Here is a 17672-nt window from a genome sequence, read left to right as displayed (position 1 = left end):
ATGGATGTGACACTTTCCTAGTGGGAGAAATGAGGGGGAGCTTTTCCTGGTGGAGCACTTCTTGCATTTAAGTGTGTAACTTCAGAAAAGGCTGTTTATGAATTAACCTTGACAGTATGTCAACATGACACTTTCTAAGCTTTTTTATAGGCTGAAATAATCCAGACAAACCGTTTCGACACGCTGAGGACATCTAGTGGATATAAACAACACTGCAGTCTGCCCTCCAGGTCGCCCGGTCCTCACTCTGCTGCTAAACACTATGTGCCAAACATCTGGGGTTGGATATCCACTTGGCATGCGCGCAAGACACAGGTGATCCACCCAAGGGTGTCGTCCCAATAGAGAGACACCCATTATCTTCTGCACAGGGATCTCTCTAATCTTCTCTCATCAGCTAACAAGTTATCAGACCCATCACCCTGATACAAAACTTTCCATTTCATTGTGACCTGGTGAAAAGATGAGACATTACTGTAAGTCTCACTGTTGTTTAGCAGTTTTAATAAAATCCTGATCACAAACCTTATTCAGCTGAGCAGAGACAAGAAAATGGCCATAACTTCCCTGTGGTTTGTGCAGGCAGGATGATCAGTGGCAGCATGTGCAAAGACATCAGCAACAAGATTGATGCAGCCAATGCAGCTATTGATATATATCAATACATCTAGATCTTTATCCTTTAAACATCTTCCATATATTCTACAATCTTATCATTTAACCCATCACCCTCTTATTTTTTTCTAATTTCTCTCCTTTTTCCCTCCTCATTTATTTATATATTTTGATCTACAGGCTAACTGGGGACCTGTCCAGGGTGGACCCCTGCCTTTCACCCAGAGAGAGCTGGGATATGCTCCAGCAGATCCCTGGGACCCTAAAGAGGAATAAGGGGGTATAGATGATGGATGGATGGATCTACAGACTGCTGCACTTTCTTCACACCTTAGTCATGAGTGTTAACCAGTACAATACACAGCTTAGCTCTAAGTTGTTTGCTGTAGTCTTTGTACATTGTTCCTGTCTAATATCCACTGGTCTGTCACCGTGCACTAAATAAAGAAAACAGATGTTGCTGTATTGAAAATGCTTCATTCTGTGGAGCAGGCTGTAATTACAAATTTATTCAAAATTGCAGAAAAATCCACATTATACATTGAATTGTATTTTAAAAGCTTAGTTAAAATACAGACATAAAATCTAATTATATACAGAAGACAGTACATTTAGTCTTGTATCTGTGGTTTTCAGCTCAAGGAATGGGGGGGGTGGAATATGAGAGAGGTTCCAGGGATGAAGGATATGAACTGCTGGATTTCCATGTAGAAAATGAAGCTTAATTACAATATTCACTGCAAACAGAAACTTACAAATTATGACAATCCCAATGGAAAGGGGGGGAGGCTCTATCAGCTCTATCAACCTGAGCATATATTGTCTCTGGACAGGAGGGGGTGTTGATGGTGTTTGTGGATTTTCCAGGCCCAGTGTGAAACCCCACTAAGGCGTATGTGGATGTTGGAGACTGAGCTGAACCACCTTCTGGAAGAGTTTGACCTGGATTTATTTCCTAGAAATAAATCACATGACCATGTTAGGAAAATCAAATGTTTGTCATTACTTTACACATACACACAAATCTGGAAGTGAATGAGAACTCAAAGTCTGGACAGATGGAAACAAACAGGACAGTGACACAAACAGTGACATAAGGATGAGGCAGGTAAGAACACACAGCAGGATCAGTAACAGCAGACAGAGCAGCAGTCGGTGCAGGACACAGATGGAGGTAATTAAGAAAGACTGTTTAGTTCAGGTGTGTTAGTTTCACTCCCACTTCAACTAACTAAAGTTTTTCATTTGTACAGCTGAGGTAAATATGAAACATGTTACTCATGGTCGTGATAATCTTTGATTAAGATGAAACTTGGCTCTTTTTGTCAATAATAATTAAAAATCAATTAACACAAAGTGAGAGGAGTTGACTCTTTCTGTTTTCTTTTTTTTTTAAATTTGTAAAGCGAAGACATTAGAGAAAAGCAGAATGGAAACCCAGAGGTTACTCTTTCAAGAAAACCTCTTTTACATACTGCCCTCTATAGTGATGTAAACACAAAATAAATATTCAGTGGTGACCTAATATTATGAGAGAGGTTCCAGGGATGAAGGATATGAACTGCTGGATTTCCATGTAAAAAATGAAGCTTAATTACAATATTCACTGCAAACAGAAACTTACATATTATGACAATCCCAGTGGCAAGAAGAAGAGCCACACTCATGATACTCCCAATTATAATGGCTCCATTAGCAACTGCAAAGAAATCAGAGAACTATATCAGAAATATTAACATACAGTAGTTCATCTTTTCATCTTTTCAGTTTTTACTTCACAAATATTTCTGAAACTCTGCGACACTTCTCAGATTTAACTGTTTAAAACCTCAGAGGGTTTTAAAGCACCAATGTTACTGTTTATCAAACGTGAATAACAGCAGATCTCTGCAAACACAGTCTATTAATGAGCAAAATAACATGTGGAAACTTTTGGAAATATGGACACACAACGTAACACATGAAAATAGCCCCTGAGCCACGATAGAGAAACATGGACATGTCTCAGTCGATCATGTTGAAAAGTCATTTGAGACTTCATGAATATTCTGAATATTGTTTTGTACATCAAATGGTACTTCAAAAACTAACTCCCTCAGTATGGAAGTATAGAAGTACACAGCTCTGTGTCCAAACTGTAATTTACTGTCAGTTGGTTGCTGCGTCGTTTATTCTTACCAGTGATTAGAAGGCAAACCTGTCCAAGCTCTTTGATTCTTACCAGGTGGCAGAAGACAGGCCTGTCCAGTCTCTTTCGTGTCATTGGTCCAGTTGACCTGGTTGCTATGGTTACAGTTTATCGTGCTGTGGACCGGGTAGAGACGGAGAGAAGCACCAGAGGTCGTGACCTTTGAGCTCTCTCCTCCCTCCTGATGGCAGGTTGTGGTGTCACATGTGACCCTGCTGGTGATGTCAGAGTCCTGTGTGCTGCAGGTCACAGTGAGGTTACAGGAGTCTGAGCTGCTGGACACAGAGTCCACTGTCAGCTTCACTGGAGACACTGGAGCTGAGGGGGAAAGATTGTGTCAAACATTTGGCAGCAGATACTGATCAGTGTCTCAGTGTTCACAAACCTACCTTGGACTGTGACCTTGTGTTCACCTACTGTTTGTTCTTCATTCCCGATCAGTTGACCAGTGTAAACTCCACTGTCTGACTCTTTTAGATTCTTCAGTGTCACTGAGTATTTTTTCTGAGGGAACTCAACCCTTCCAGTGTAAACTTCAGAGACTGATGGTTCTTTACCAGGTAAAAATCTTACTATAACACTGGATGTATTAAATCTCCATAAAACAATGTCGCCTTCATGAAAACCATCTGTCATCACATCCAGAGTTATGTCCTTTCCCTTCTGCACAAACACAGGAGTCACAGCACTGGACCCTGTAAACACAGTGAACACAACATACAATAAACTCTATGTTACTTCACTTTGGTTCATTTCTGACACAATGGAAGATCAGATGAAAATCACCATAAAAGTCAACACCTTTAGTTATCAAGGCTTATAAAGGGTTGGAAAAAGATGTTAGTCACAGTCTTTGAAGTTTATTTGACATTACATTAAGTTTATTCCTTTTCTCTCCATCATTTCTTCTCTTCTCCCTCAGTCACACACACTGTTGCCTGGTTTAATGTGCTTCTTCTGTCCATATACATTCAAGTAGCACCTCAAACTCTTCTCAGTTACTGTCCATTTGAGGTGAAAATGGAACAGCGGCTCCAAAGTGATTTGAAATTTCTAACACCACCACAACAACATGCAAACTCCAATTAAGGTCCGGTTCACATTGTTTTTATCATTTGAATTTGTTTATAATTAAGATCTGACTACAGTTTCCCTCAATACTTCACTGTTGTATTTGTCATAATAAAATAACTTTTTAATTCAAAAACTGTGCCTGTTAAATCCTGATGAATGAGACTGGGGATATATTCCATTTGTTTTAATGTAAACAGGCTCCTGGGTTTAGGCTGCTCGCCACTACTGAAATATAAACTTGAAACCATGATTTCTATTTCTCCTTTGGGCTGCACCCTTCAGGGGTCGCCACAGCGAATCATCTGCCTCCATTTAACCCTATCCTCTGTATCCTCCTCACCCACACCAACTATCCTCATGTCCTCCTTCACTACATCCAAGAACCTCCTCTTTGGTCTTCCTCTAGGCCTCCTTCCTGGCAGCTCTAACCTCAGCATCATTTTACCAATGTATTCACTGTCCCTCCTCTTACCTGAGAAACTGCATATACTGTGTTTTCCATCTCCTCTTTTTTGGATGTTGGACACTTACATCGATTTGACCTAAAAACTATCAGAACAAGAATGCAGTGTAAGCCAACTTGGTTTTTGTGCCTTGTGTCAGTAAAGGTTGACAGAAAACACAACTATCTGACAATGTTGTCACACTATTCAGTGTTTGAAAGGACGGATCTTAGTGTTTCAGTAATCAAGGGTGTTGTGGGAGGAGGAGACCGCAGACCAGAGAAGACAAATGAGTAATTTATGTCATTACAAACACACATGTTCTAGACTAGAGCTTGAAAGACTTTGTTGATTCAAGTTAGCATGAATTATTAATGTAAGGAAATGACAAATGGACAGATTGACAGGAATGGAAAACAAACAGCTGGAGCTCATAATGTGAACACATGAGAAACATATTACACATATTCATGTTCCTGATAATAGTATTTTAAGACTGAGCTTGGCTCTTTATTTTACTATGGCAATACCAATGGCAAGAAGAAGAGAAACACATACTACCAATTATAATGGCTGCACTAGGAACTGCAAAGAAATCAGAGCATTATACCAGAAATATTAACATACAGTTGTTCATCTTTTCAGTTTTAATTGCACATGTATTTCTGAAAGTGCATGACTCAGATTTAACAGTTTAAAACTTCAGAGGGTTTTAACCACCAACCTTTAAAACTCCCGTCAGATTTATAACTTTTAAAATACCAAGTTACTGTTTATCAAATATGAATGTAAAACTTCCCATACAAAATGTAAAAAACCCTGTTTCTGTTCTATAGTCAGAGTGGGACTGAATGCAGTATATTAATGAGCTAAATTGCATGTGGAAACGTTTGGAAAAGTTAGTATTTTTTCCTCATGAACAACATGAAACCTCCACATATTAGAAAACTGTAACTTAGTAATCAATTCCTGTACTGGTATTTGGAAAAAATGTACATATCCACACAGGGCCATTGAAATGTTTAAATGGTGAAGAGTACTGTCACTGTCTACATGACATTATATCTCCAGTCTCACCTGGTTGTGGTTCACAAACCTCTTTAATCTCCTTCCTGTCTTGTTCCCAGCTCACATGGTTGCTATGGTTACAGATGATGAAGCCTTCCTGCACATAGACATTGATAGAGGCTGAAGAGCCTGAGACCTGTGGTCCTTCTCCTGGCTCTGGAGAACAGGTTTGGTTGTCACATCTAAAGTGCTTCTTAATGTGAGAGTCCACTACAGTGCAGGTCACAGTCAGGTTACAGCCTGAGCTGCTGCTGGTCACTGTCAAAGTAACTGCAGACACTGGCTCTGAGAGAAACAAGCAAAGACTGTCATAAAATGCTTCAAAAACATGAGACTTTTCTGTATCAACCTTCACAAAGGACAATGAAAAATAATAACAGACCTACCTTGGACTATGACTCTGTGTGTGGTTACTGTTCGGTCTTCATCCTCACTCACTACAGCAGTATATTCTCCAGTGTCGTTCTGTTGTAGATTCTTTAATAGCAAAGACTGATTTTGTACAAAAAACTCAACCCTTCCTTGGTATTTAGGACGGACTGATAATTTATCAGAATATTTTACTATGTTATTAGTCTTATTGAATTTCCAATAAAAATCCTTGTCATTCAGTGTAACAGGCTCCTTGACACTCAGAAGTACATTCTCTCCCTGCTTCACAAACACAGAGTCGTCAGTCATGGACCCTAAAACAACAGATATAAAAAAAGAACATGTCAACGTCATGTATATATTTGTTATCAAGGTGATAAATTCATTTTCAATGTATTATTTTGGTAGTTAATGAACACGTTCTTGCAAATCAAATAGATCACACAGTTAAGTTCATTGATTCTCATGTTTCTCTTTATTAACCAAAACAGCAAAACTCCTTCAGTGAAAAATATAAAACCTAAATGGACTTTACAATTAAATTTGGAATCAACTGAGTAATTGTAAAAAGTACATTTTTCCATTGTCATGTGTGATGTTTGTCATCGTGCCCAAAATTTCAGCAAGAACATTAGAGCTTCAGCAAAAGTGACATGACATAAGTTTTTTTCAACAGAAAAATATTTGTTGTCTCATTGGTGCGCAGCCCGCTTGGCTATCGCTATGGGTCATATAATAATGGCTATAAGTATGGCTTGCTTGTAAAGGTGAGTTTTAAGGACAGCTTTAAAAGATGGTAATGCGTCAGCTGATCTTATTTCCTCAGGTAAGTTATTCTGGAGTTTAGGAGCTCTAGGTGCAAAGGCTTTATCACCTCTGGTTTTCATTCTAGCATCGGGGATACATAGAAGCGCTCTATCAGAGGATTTCAGGCTACGAGCAGGCTTATACGACTGTAGAAGCTGGGATAGCCTATATAACTAGGAGAAAGGCCGTGCAGTGCAGTTATACAGAAAATCTTAAAATCAATCCTAAAACGTACCGGGAGTCTTGCAGCTGAGTTCTGGACAACCTGGAGCCGGTTAATCGATTTATGGCACAGGCAGGTGAATAGACTGTTGCAATAGTCGAGGCGTGAAGAAATAAAAGCATGTAAAATCACCTCTGTATCCTTAAATGATAAAATTGAGCAGATTGTGGAGATATTTCTGAGGTGATAAAAACATGTCTGGACAGTCTTTGTGACATGGCGCTCAAATTTTAGTTCAGTATCAAACCAAATACCAAGACTTTTTGCAGCGGATGTTGAGTTATATAAAAGAGGGTCTGTAAAGGGCAGAATATGTTTGGTTATATGTTGTGGACCAATAACAACTATTTCTGCTTTATTATTTATTTATTTTTATCAGCTGCAAGTAGTTTTGAGCCATCCAGCTTTTTATCTCAGTGAGACATTCATGTAAAGGGTTCAAACTTCCATGATCTAAGAACTTAAACCGACAATACAGTTGAGTGTCCTCGGCATAACAATGGAAGGAAACACCATATTTACGAATGATACAGTGGGTACGGAAAGTATTCAGACCCCTTTAAATTTTTCACTCTTTGTGTCATTGCAGCCATTTGCCAAAATCAAAAAAGTTCATTTTATTTCTCATTAATGTACACTCAGCACCCCATCTTGACAGAAAAAAACAGAAATGTAGAAATTTTTGCAAATTTATTAAAAAAGAAAAACTGAAATATCACATGGTCATAAGTATTCAGACCCTTTGCAGTGACACTCATATTTAACTCACATGCTGTCCATTTCTTCTGATCCTCCTTGAGATGGTTCTGCTCCTTCATTGGAGTCCAGCTGTGTTTAATTAAACTGATTGGACTTGATTAGGAAAGGCACACACCTGTCTATATAAGACCTTACAGCTCACAGTGCATGTCAGAGCAAATGAGAATCATGAGGTCGAAGGAACTGCCCAAGGAGCTCAGAGACAGAATTGTGGCAAGGCACAGATCTGGCCAAGGTTACAAAAGAATTTCTGCAGCACTCAAGGTTCCTAAGAGCACAGTGGCCTCCATAATCCTCAAATGGAAAATGTTTGGGACGACCAGAACTCTTCCTAGACCTGGCCGTCCAGCCAAACTGAGCAATCGTGGGAGAAGAGCCTTGGTGAGAGAGGTAAAGAAGAACCCAAAGATCACTGTGGCTGAGCTCCAGAGATGCAGTAGGGAGATGGGAGAAAGTTCCACAAAGTCAACTATCACTGCAGCCCTCCACCAGTCGGGGCTTTATGTCAGAGTGTGCCGACGGAAGCCTCTCCTCAGTGCAAGACACATGAAAGCCCGCATAGAGTTTTCCAAAAAACACATGAAGGACTCCCAGACTATGAGAAATAAGATTCTCTGGTCTGATGAGACCAGGATTGAACTTTTTGGTGTTAATTCTAAGGGGTATGTGTGGAGAAAACCAGGCACTGCTCATCACCTGCCCAATACAATCCCTACAGTGAAACATGGTGGTGGGAGCATCATGTTGTGGGGGTGTTTTTCAGCTGCAGGGACAGGACGACTGGTTGCAATTGAAGGAAAGATGAATGTAGCCAAGTACAGAGATATCCTGGAAGAAAACCTCTTCCAGAGTGCTCAGGACCTCAGACTGGGCCGAAGGTTCACCTTTCAACAGGACAATGACCCTAAGCACACAGCTAAAATAACAAAGGAGTGGCATCAGAACAACTCTGTGACCGTTCTTGACTGGCCCAGCCAGAGCCCTGACCTAAACCCAATTGAGCATCTCTGGAGAAACCTGAAAATGGCTGTCCACCAACGTTCACCATCCAACCTGACAGAACTGGAGAGGATCTGCAAGGAAGAATGGCAGAGGATCCCCAAATCCAGGTGTGAAAAACTTGTTGCATCATTCCCAAGAAGACTCATGGCTGTACTAGCTCAAAAGGGTGCTTGTACTCAATACTGAGCACAGGGTCTGAATACTTATGACCATGTGATATTTCAGTTTTTCTTTTTTAATAAATTTGCAAAAATTTCTACATTTCTGTTTTTTTCTGTCAAGATGGGGTGCTGAGTGTACATTAATGAGAAATAAAATGAACTTTTTTGATTTTGGCAAATGGCTGCAATGACACAAAGAGTGAAAAATTTAAAGGGGTCTGAATACTTTCCGTACCCACTGTATGTCCAAGAGGGAGCATATAAAAGGAGAACATGATTGGTCCCAGCACTGAACCTTGTGGGACTCCATACTTTACTGGAGAGAAAGAAGACTTGCAATTATTAACGGAGACACAAAACGATCTACTGGAAGAAGAGAACCAGTCCAGTGCAGAACCTGTTATTCCTGCCCAGTGCCCAACAAAATGTAGTGATCGACTGTATTAAAAGCAGCACTGAGATCCAGAAGGACAAGAACGGAGCACAGACCAGCATCAGACTCCAGCAGAATGTCATTAGTCACCTTTAAAAGAGCGGTCTCAGTGCTGTGATGTTTGTGAAAGCCAGATTGAAATTCATCAAAAATGTTACAGCTATCTGTGGCTTGGAGTAGGAGAATAGACATATATTTTTCTAAAACCTTAGATATGAAGAGCAATTTGGAAATTGGTCTGTAATTTTCAAGGCAAGAGGGGTCAAGGCCCACTTTTTTCAAGTGCAGTTGCACGCATGCCATTTTAACATAATCCGGGACAGACCCGGTTGCCGCAGAAGTATTAAAAATGTTAAGAAGAGAAGGAGCAAGCAAATCAATAATAGAAATTAAAAACCTGGTTGGGATAATGTCCACTGGGCTAGAAGAGTGTTTCATATTATAAGGACATAGGAGAAAACCGACTTAAAGTGCTTTCTCTGGGTGTATGGGAAACTTTCAGTGGTGAGTTGTGGGTAATAGAAGCTCTAATAGATTCAATTTTATCATTAAAATAAATTTTAAAAATTTGTCACACTCCGCATCACTTTCAGCCGGAATGCCGGGAAGGGTTGGGTTCACCAGTTGATCAAGAAACCTTGGGTTGTGGCGATGAGTAGTGATCAGGTCTGAGAAATATTTAGCTCTAGCTTTTTCATGTCTTCGTAATGCACCTGAAGCCCGGTTTTCTTCCATCTACGCTCTGCCTTCCTACACTCAGCTTTAATTCTACGAATACTATTGTCTAACCAAGCCTGCCCGCTGGTAGCCTTACGAGACATTGTGGCAGTCTGCATCTAGAGCAGAAGCACAATTATTATTGAAACAGCTGACAATATCATTTACATGTGATGCGCAGGACTCAACTTGCATTAACATAGTGAAGGTTCTCGTGAATTTAGCTGCTGACTGGTCGTTAAATAGACGCCATTGACGGTGGATTTTTGGGGTACAATGGTTGGGTGAAGACAGATATCAAATAAATCACATTTATGGTCAGAGACGGAATCCTTCAACTCAATGGAATTTAGAGCCAATCCTAAAGTGAATATTAAGACAAGTGTGTGACCCAGGTTATGAGTGGGGCCTTTTACGTTCTGAACCAGATTGAAGGATTCAGTTAGACTGATAAACTCGTTTGCTAAAGTATTTGTAACGTTATCTATATGAAAGTTAAAGTCTCCACAGCAATTACTTTATCATATCTAACAACAATGTCAGCAACATAGTCGGAGAACTCCGATAAGAAATTACTGTTTACTTTCGGTGGGCAGTAGATAACAGTAGGGGAGACCGGGTATTGTTGTAACATGGGGACTGGGGAGAGTTGTAACACCACCACTTCCACCAATCAGGGATAAGGTAGGAGGCATATGATCATATCAGTGTTTGTCTGCTTCCTCCCCAATCTCACGGGGTAGTTGTCAAGGCTAGAAACATATACATGTAGATTCTACAGAGAAAAAACTGATTTTGAGGTAAGAAAGTAGCTATTTTGACCAAGAAAAAAAATTTGTTTAGTACTTAAACTATTGCAGTTATAATCATATGACTTGCATTAGATGAAGTTTAGGTTTCTCAGGCTAAATGTGATGCACTTTTCCCCTGCTAATTTCAAGCCACTGAGCTAATACAATTAGCTAAACAATGGCTGACAGGGGTGGGGTGGGTTGTAACACATCTTTAAATAGTGTTACAACCATCCCCTTACATACAACTAACACCACTTTCTTCATTTTAATAGATTTACAGAATGCCTAGGCAGTGGAAGAGAAAGACTGACAGAGGTCTGCCTGCCAATGTTTTAAAAGTAGCATCTGATGAGGTCACAGGGAAAGGCAGACTATATGCACAAGTCAGTCAGATCAGATTCGAAGTCACATGGGCTCTGCCATGTAACACTGAGCAGATACTGCAAATCATTGCAGAAGCTGAGAGACCAGGGGTCCAGTGACCTTCCCAGTGTAGGTTACCGGAGCAACAACAAAGTTTTCTCTGTGATGCAAGAGAAAAAGTTGGCTGACTATTTGACTCAGGCAGTACACCTGTATTATGGACTGACTGACTGAGAAAGAGACAGACATTGTTCTGGATTGTTCTCTGATTTCAATAAACCTCATTAAAGACTATTTGAAGACTATCACATTGTGTGGCCTCTGTTTTTTCTTTTTTTTGCCTACTGTTACAACATACCCTGGTAGTGGGGTAGGTTGTAACAAAGGAACAGCATGTATTTGACATCAACTCACAAGGTCTGTGATACTCATGCAGGCGCTTGAATTGGTGTCATTTGTAGTCAACAAATGTGGGTACTCTGTATAAAAGTTTGAGAATTCTAACTCAAAAATTCAGTGAGTTAGAGGTATTGAAGCAAAAAGTCTTACAACCATACCCGGTCTCCCCTACAGCAAACGGGAACAGAGCAGTGGATGAGAAACGAAAGAGCATCAAACCTATTTACCTGCTTTAGTGTGAGAAGGGAGCATTTAAAGTGTTTTTTAAAGACGGCAGCAACACCACCTCCCCGACAACTTAATCTGGAGGAGTTAAAATAAATAAAGCCAGGAGGACAGAGCTCTTGCAACTGGATACACTCGCTTATTCTCAGACGTTTCGCTTATTCTCAGAAGTTTCGTTTAGGAAAAGCCTTATTGGGAAGTGATCTGACATTTAGGAGACCAAATCTTGTACTAGAGGTATTAATACTGGGGCTGGTCTGAGGAGGTTTTTCCAATGTTGGCAGGGCAAAATTAAAATTGTTTCTTGGAGCCGCTGTGTGACCTGTTTGCTGTCTGTTGGTGATTATAACAGGGATTTTATTAACACTGATTGGAGCATAGAGGGTGCTGGCGGGAGCCCCACTGATGAAGCGTAATGGCAACTATCGGAAGAAAGATTATCCAAAGCTAATGTATGATGGATGGGACAAAAGGCGGCGAAGGAACTCAACAGAGGGGGGATCACAAGACTGGGACGCGTGTTAAAGTGAGCGACTTTCTGAGATAAAAGTGTGGGGGCAGAAGCACTGGGTGGTGGTGAATCTAGGGAAATAGCAAAATAACATGTGGAAAATAACATGTGGAAACTTTTGGAAATATGGACACACAACGTAACACATGAAAATAGCCCCTGAGCCACGATAGAGAAACATGGACATGTCTCAGTCGATCATGTTGAAAAGTCATTTGAGACTTCATGAATATTCTGAATATTGTTTTGTACATCAAATGGTACTTCAAAAACTAACTCCCTCGGTATGGAAGTATAGAAGTACACAGCTCTGTGTCCAAACTGTAATTTACTGTCAGTTGGTTGCTGCGTCGTTTATTCTTACCAGTGATTAGAAGGCAAACCTGTCCGAGCTCTTTGATTCTTACCAGGTGGCAGAAGACAGGCCTGTCCAGTCTCTTTCGTGTCTTTGGTCCAGCTGACCTGGTTGCTATGGTTACAGTTGATCGTGCTGTTGACCAGGTAGAGACGGAGAGAAGCACCAGAGGTCGTGACCTTTGAGCTCTCCCCTCCCTCCTGATGGCAGGTTGTGGTGTCACATGTGACCCTGCTGGTGATGTCAGAGTCCTGTGTGCTGCAGGTCACAGTGAGGTTACAGGAGTCTGAGCTGTTGGACACAGAGTCCACTGTCAGCTTCACTGGAGACACTGGAGCTGAGGGGGAAAGATTGTGTCAAACATTTGGCAGCAGATACTGTTGATCAGTGTCTCAGTGTTCACAAACCTACCTTGGACTGTGACCTTGTGTTACATTCAAGTAGCACCTCAAACTCTTCTCAGTTACTGTCCATTTGAGGTGAAAATGGAACAGCGGCTCCAAAGTGATTTGTAATTTCTAACACCACTACAGGTAATATGTCATTTCTCTATCCATCCATTAACTACACCACCTACTGCTGAGGGTTATTGGGGGCTGGAGCCAGTCGGATCTGACACTGGGTCAGAGGCAGGATACACTCTGGACAGATCACCAGTCGATCACAGGACTGACACATAGAGACAAACACTCACGTTCACATCAACAGGAAGTTTAAATTCACCAGTTAACATAACCTGCATGTGTTTGGACTGTGGGAGGGAACCTGAGTACTCAGGGAAAACCCACACAGACACATGAAGAACATGCAAACTCAAGCAAGTCAAGGAGGATTTGACACCTCCAGCTGTGAGGCTACAGTGCTAACCACCTTTCCACCGTACCATCCTGTCTCTAACTTTAAAACTGATAATTCTGCATAAGCTGTTTTGAAATAGTTTTTATAATCTGGAAATGTTTATAATGATCTCATTACATTTTACCTCAGTAATTCACTGTTATCAACATTTTCTTCATTTAATTATTTATTTTTTGTTCACATCAGGAAATGCTGCATTTGTCAAAATAAAATAACTTGTTAATTCAAAAACTGCATTTTATTGTCAGTGACGGTGACGGTGTTATATCAATGGAAACAGTATTACTGAAATATAAACTTCAAACCATGTGAACGTATTTAATAACTAGCTGGTGAACACTGTGCCAAACACAAAGAGAAGAAGTGAAGAAGAAAAAGAGAAGTGAATATTAGATATAACTAAAGTGTTTGATGGTATATAAAAAGACAACTGGACTTTAACTAAACTCATGAAGTGATAATATGTCAGTATGTTTTCAACATGGCCAAAAATATCACTGCTGACTAGTCACCAATTCCATTAACACTGTTATTCCAAAGTTCTTGAGAAATCAGTTTCCCATCGTGTGTCCTTGTCAAACATCTGGTGCTGAAACAGCAAAATGACCCTTCAGCCACAAACATGCTCTAATCTCAACACAACCAGCCTTAAACATGGAGGTACAGCTTCAAACTGAACTTAAAGTCACCTCCTGCACTGCACCTTCAGCTGGAAACATACATCAACACACGACATCATGCAATTGCCTACTATTTTATCTTTATCCATTGTGGTGACCGCAGTTTGTTCCTGTCTGACAACTAATTAACTTAAGTTTGATTTTGTCTGTCTGATGTTTATTATTACAACTACATTTAGTTTCGCTTGACCCATTTTACAAAGATGTTTTAATGCTTCAGTTTTTACATCCACATTTTTAAAACTGTGCTATTTTTGTTATTACAACATTTTATTCCCTAATATTTAACTGACAGTAAATCCAAACTGTAATTTACTGTCAGTTAGTTGCTGCGTCGTTTATTCTTACCAGTGAATTGAGGGCAAACCTGTCCAGTCTCTTTCGTGTCTTTGGTCCAGCTGACCTGGTTGCTATGGTTACAGTTCATCGTGCTGTTGACCAGGTAGAGACGGAGAGAAGCACCAGAGGTCGTGACCTTTGACCTCTCTCCTCCCTCCTGATGGCAGGTTGTGGTGTCACATGTGACCCTGCTGGTGATGTCAGAGTCCTGTGTGCTGCAGGTCACAGTGAGGTTACAGGAGTCTGAGCTGCTGGACACAGAGTCCACTGTCAGCTTCACTGGACACACTGGAGCTGAGGGGGAAAGATTGTGTCAAACATTTGGCAGCAGATACTGTTGATCAGTGTCTCAGTGTTCACAAACCTACCTTGGACTGTGACCTTGTGTTCAGCGACTGTTTGAGTTTCAGCAGATCCGATCAGTTGAGCAGTGTAAACTCCACTGTCTGACTCTTGTAGATTCTTCAGTGTCACTGAGTATTTTTTCTGAGGGAACTCAACCCTTCCAGTGTAAACTTCAGAGACTATTGGTTCTTTACCAGGGGAAAATGTTACTATAACACTGGATGTATTAAATCTCCATAAAACAATGTCGTCTTCATGAAAACCATCTGTCATCACATCCAGAGTTACGTCCTTTCCCTTCTGCACAAACACAGGAGTCACAGCACTGGACCCTGTAAACACAGTGAACACAACATACAATAAACTCTATGTTAATTCACTTTGGTTCATTTCTGACACAATGGAAGATCAGATGAAAATCACCATAAAAGTCAACACCTTTAGTTATCAAGGCTTATAAAGGGTTGGAAAAAGATGTTAGTCACAGTCTTTGAAGTTTATTTGACATTACATTAAGTTGATTCATTTTCTCTCCATCATTTCTTCTCTTTTCCCTCAGTCACACACACTGTTGCCTGGTTTAATGTGCTTCTTCTGTCCATATACATTCAAGTAGCACCTCAAACTCTTCTCAGTTACTGTCCATTTGAGGTGAAAATGGAACAGCGGCTCCAAAGTGATTTGTAATTTCTAACACCACTACAGGTAATATGTCATTTCTCTATCCATCCATTAACTACACCACCTACTGCTGAGGGTTATTGGGGGCTGGAGCCAGTCGGATCTGACACTGGGTCAGAGGCAGGATGTTTTCAACATGGACAAAAAAGAATCAATGCTGACTAGTCACCAATTTCTTTAACACTGTTATTGTTTGTCCTTGTCAAACATCTTCAGCCACAAACTCTAATCTCAACACAATCAGCCTTAACGTAATGTTGTCTGTACTTAAACAATCAAGTAATGTTGACTAAACACAACCTAAAATTTAGCATTTTGGCCCTGTCGCTTAAAAACATGAGTTAATTTAACTTATTTACCTTCAAAACGCATAAACTTAAGATTTCAAGTGCTGTGAGCTCAAAATCATAATTACTTGGTGGATTAGAAAATTGCTCCTTTTGGCCTCGTCCGTTCTGTTGCTGACACCATGTTTCAAGATGAAGGTTTTTCTTCCATGTTCGGTAAATTAAAGTCATGTAGATGTAAAGTGATTGTGTGATAAAGTTATGTTGAGTGAAATATGCTTATTTCAATCTTTGTGGTACGTTTCTCTAATAAAAGACAAAACAGACATAATGACAATATTTCCTGGTCAAACTTTGCCAGTGTAGCCATCAGGTAACGATATGGATCTGTGATGGTATGATAACTGAGATATCAAATGATTCTTTATTTGATTTGTAATCATTAGTTAGTATTAGATAACACAATCATAGTGTAATCGTCTATTTCTGTGGGACAGAACTTGACAGCCGCTTCTGAGATCAATTCACGTTGTTATTAGCCTGTAAAGGATTTTTGTGTGAAAGCTAATGTGATGATGTGACCTGGCCTTGTCCCCCCCCAGGTTTGCATGGAGTTCAACAGAATTACGGAAGCAAATTGAAACAAATTTAGGGTGAGTAAACGACGACAGAATTTTCATTTTTGGGTGAACTATCCCTTTAGAAGTATTTCATTTTTTCAACATGTAATTTATTTCTTATTTCCATATCAGTAATCTGTAATGTATGATGTAATGTATGATCTGTTCTTAAAAGGGATAGTTCACCCAAAAATGATTACCCCATGGTTTACTGACCTTCAAGCCATCCAATCAGAGTTATAATAACTGTGAAGTGAATCAATGTGTTTGTGTAAGAAAAGATCCATGTTTAAAACTTTATAAAGTGAAATATGATATCTAGCTTCCTGCAGACTCCCTTCCGTATTCAACTTACGAAGAAACTGTAACACCTCTCGCAGTTCGAAACCTTTAAAGTACATCCTACATCATACGTCACATCACTTGTGCTTATTTTTGTGAGTTGAATATGAAGTATTCCTTTAATATATAAATATGGCCAACTTTTTTATTAAACATTATTTATAATTCATACTTTATATACCAAACTCTTGGCAGGAGGCATCTACATTTATATAGGATCAAATGTATAGACGTCAGTATAATGTTGGATTAGGGTTAGGGATTGTTTTTTTATTAACTTAGTGCTCATTCTGATAAACATGCATTGATGATAAACCTTTAATTTCTGATCACAATACTATAGTAATACTTGTTTTTGTCTGATCATCCAACACTTTCCTTGATGTACCAAGGATCTATTCTATCTTATTCAAGGACACTGATGTTCAAATTATTTTATTTTTATTTCCACTACAGTATAGTTTGTACTGTAATACTGGGAAACGTAATAATTATGTTTACATTAACATAACTGTGATACCTGAGTGGAGTATATATGTGCATAGGGTTGTTCAATTGATGTACTGCACTAGTTAATTTGGTTACCACCTTTACAGTGTGGCTATGGTCCATTTCCATTACAGTATAGTGTTTATTGTATTTTTATTAATATTGTGACATTTTGTCAATAAACAGTCAAAGATTAAATTGTTTTATTTCAGGTCGCTGTGCACAAACCTCGCAGTAAAAATAAGAATAAGAAGAACATCAGCAGTTTCAGGGACATTTCCATGTTGAGTTAACTTAAATATATAAGTACACTTGAAATTAATACCAAGTTAAGTGAAAATAATCCTTTAAGTACATTAAATAAGGGCCAAGTTTGGTGAACTGGACCATTTTAGTATAATTTACAAAACCACCATATTAAATAAATATGCAAGTTTTGGGAAACTCCATTACTCAATTAACTTAATGCAACAAGTTTAATCAATTTAGTTCAGTCAACTTATTAGAGTTTTCAGTGTGAAC

The 17672-nt window shown here is 39.5% G+C and overlaps 1 protein-coding gene across 3 annotated transcripts in view; it reads right to left on the bottom strand.

Annotated features, from left to right (window-relative positions):
• Positions 1-17672, bottom strand: part of LOC113134555 (uncharacterized) — a 39979-nt gene that overhangs the window by 19897 nt on the left and 2410 nt on the right. For 2 of the 3 annotated variants that reach the window (XR_003296075.2, XM_026313998.2), the window contains exons 3-4: positions 14755-15063; positions 14396-14680 (exon numbers count right to left, since the gene is read on the bottom strand). Coding sequence is in view for 2 of the 3 variants with exons in the window: in XM_026313998.2 (XP_026169783.1) it covers positions 14396-14680; positions 14755-15063 (594 nt within the window). In the remaining variant the exon portion in view is untranslated. Of the gene's footprint in view, positions 1-2836; positions 3122-12561; positions 12847-14395; positions 14681-14754; positions 15064-17672 lie in introns of all 3 variants that reach the window. The other variant, XM_026313997.2, reaches the window with a different exon arrangement.

This window comes from Mastacembelus armatus, chromosome 17, assembly GCF_900324485.2.
Source record: "Mastacembelus armatus chromosome 17, fMasArm1.2, whole genome shotgun sequence".
Classification (NCBI taxonomy): Eukaryota; Metazoa; Chordata; class Actinopteri; order Synbranchiformes; family Mastacembelidae; genus Mastacembelus; species Mastacembelus armatus.
This window is presented reverse-complemented; position numbering and strand designations above follow the sequence as displayed.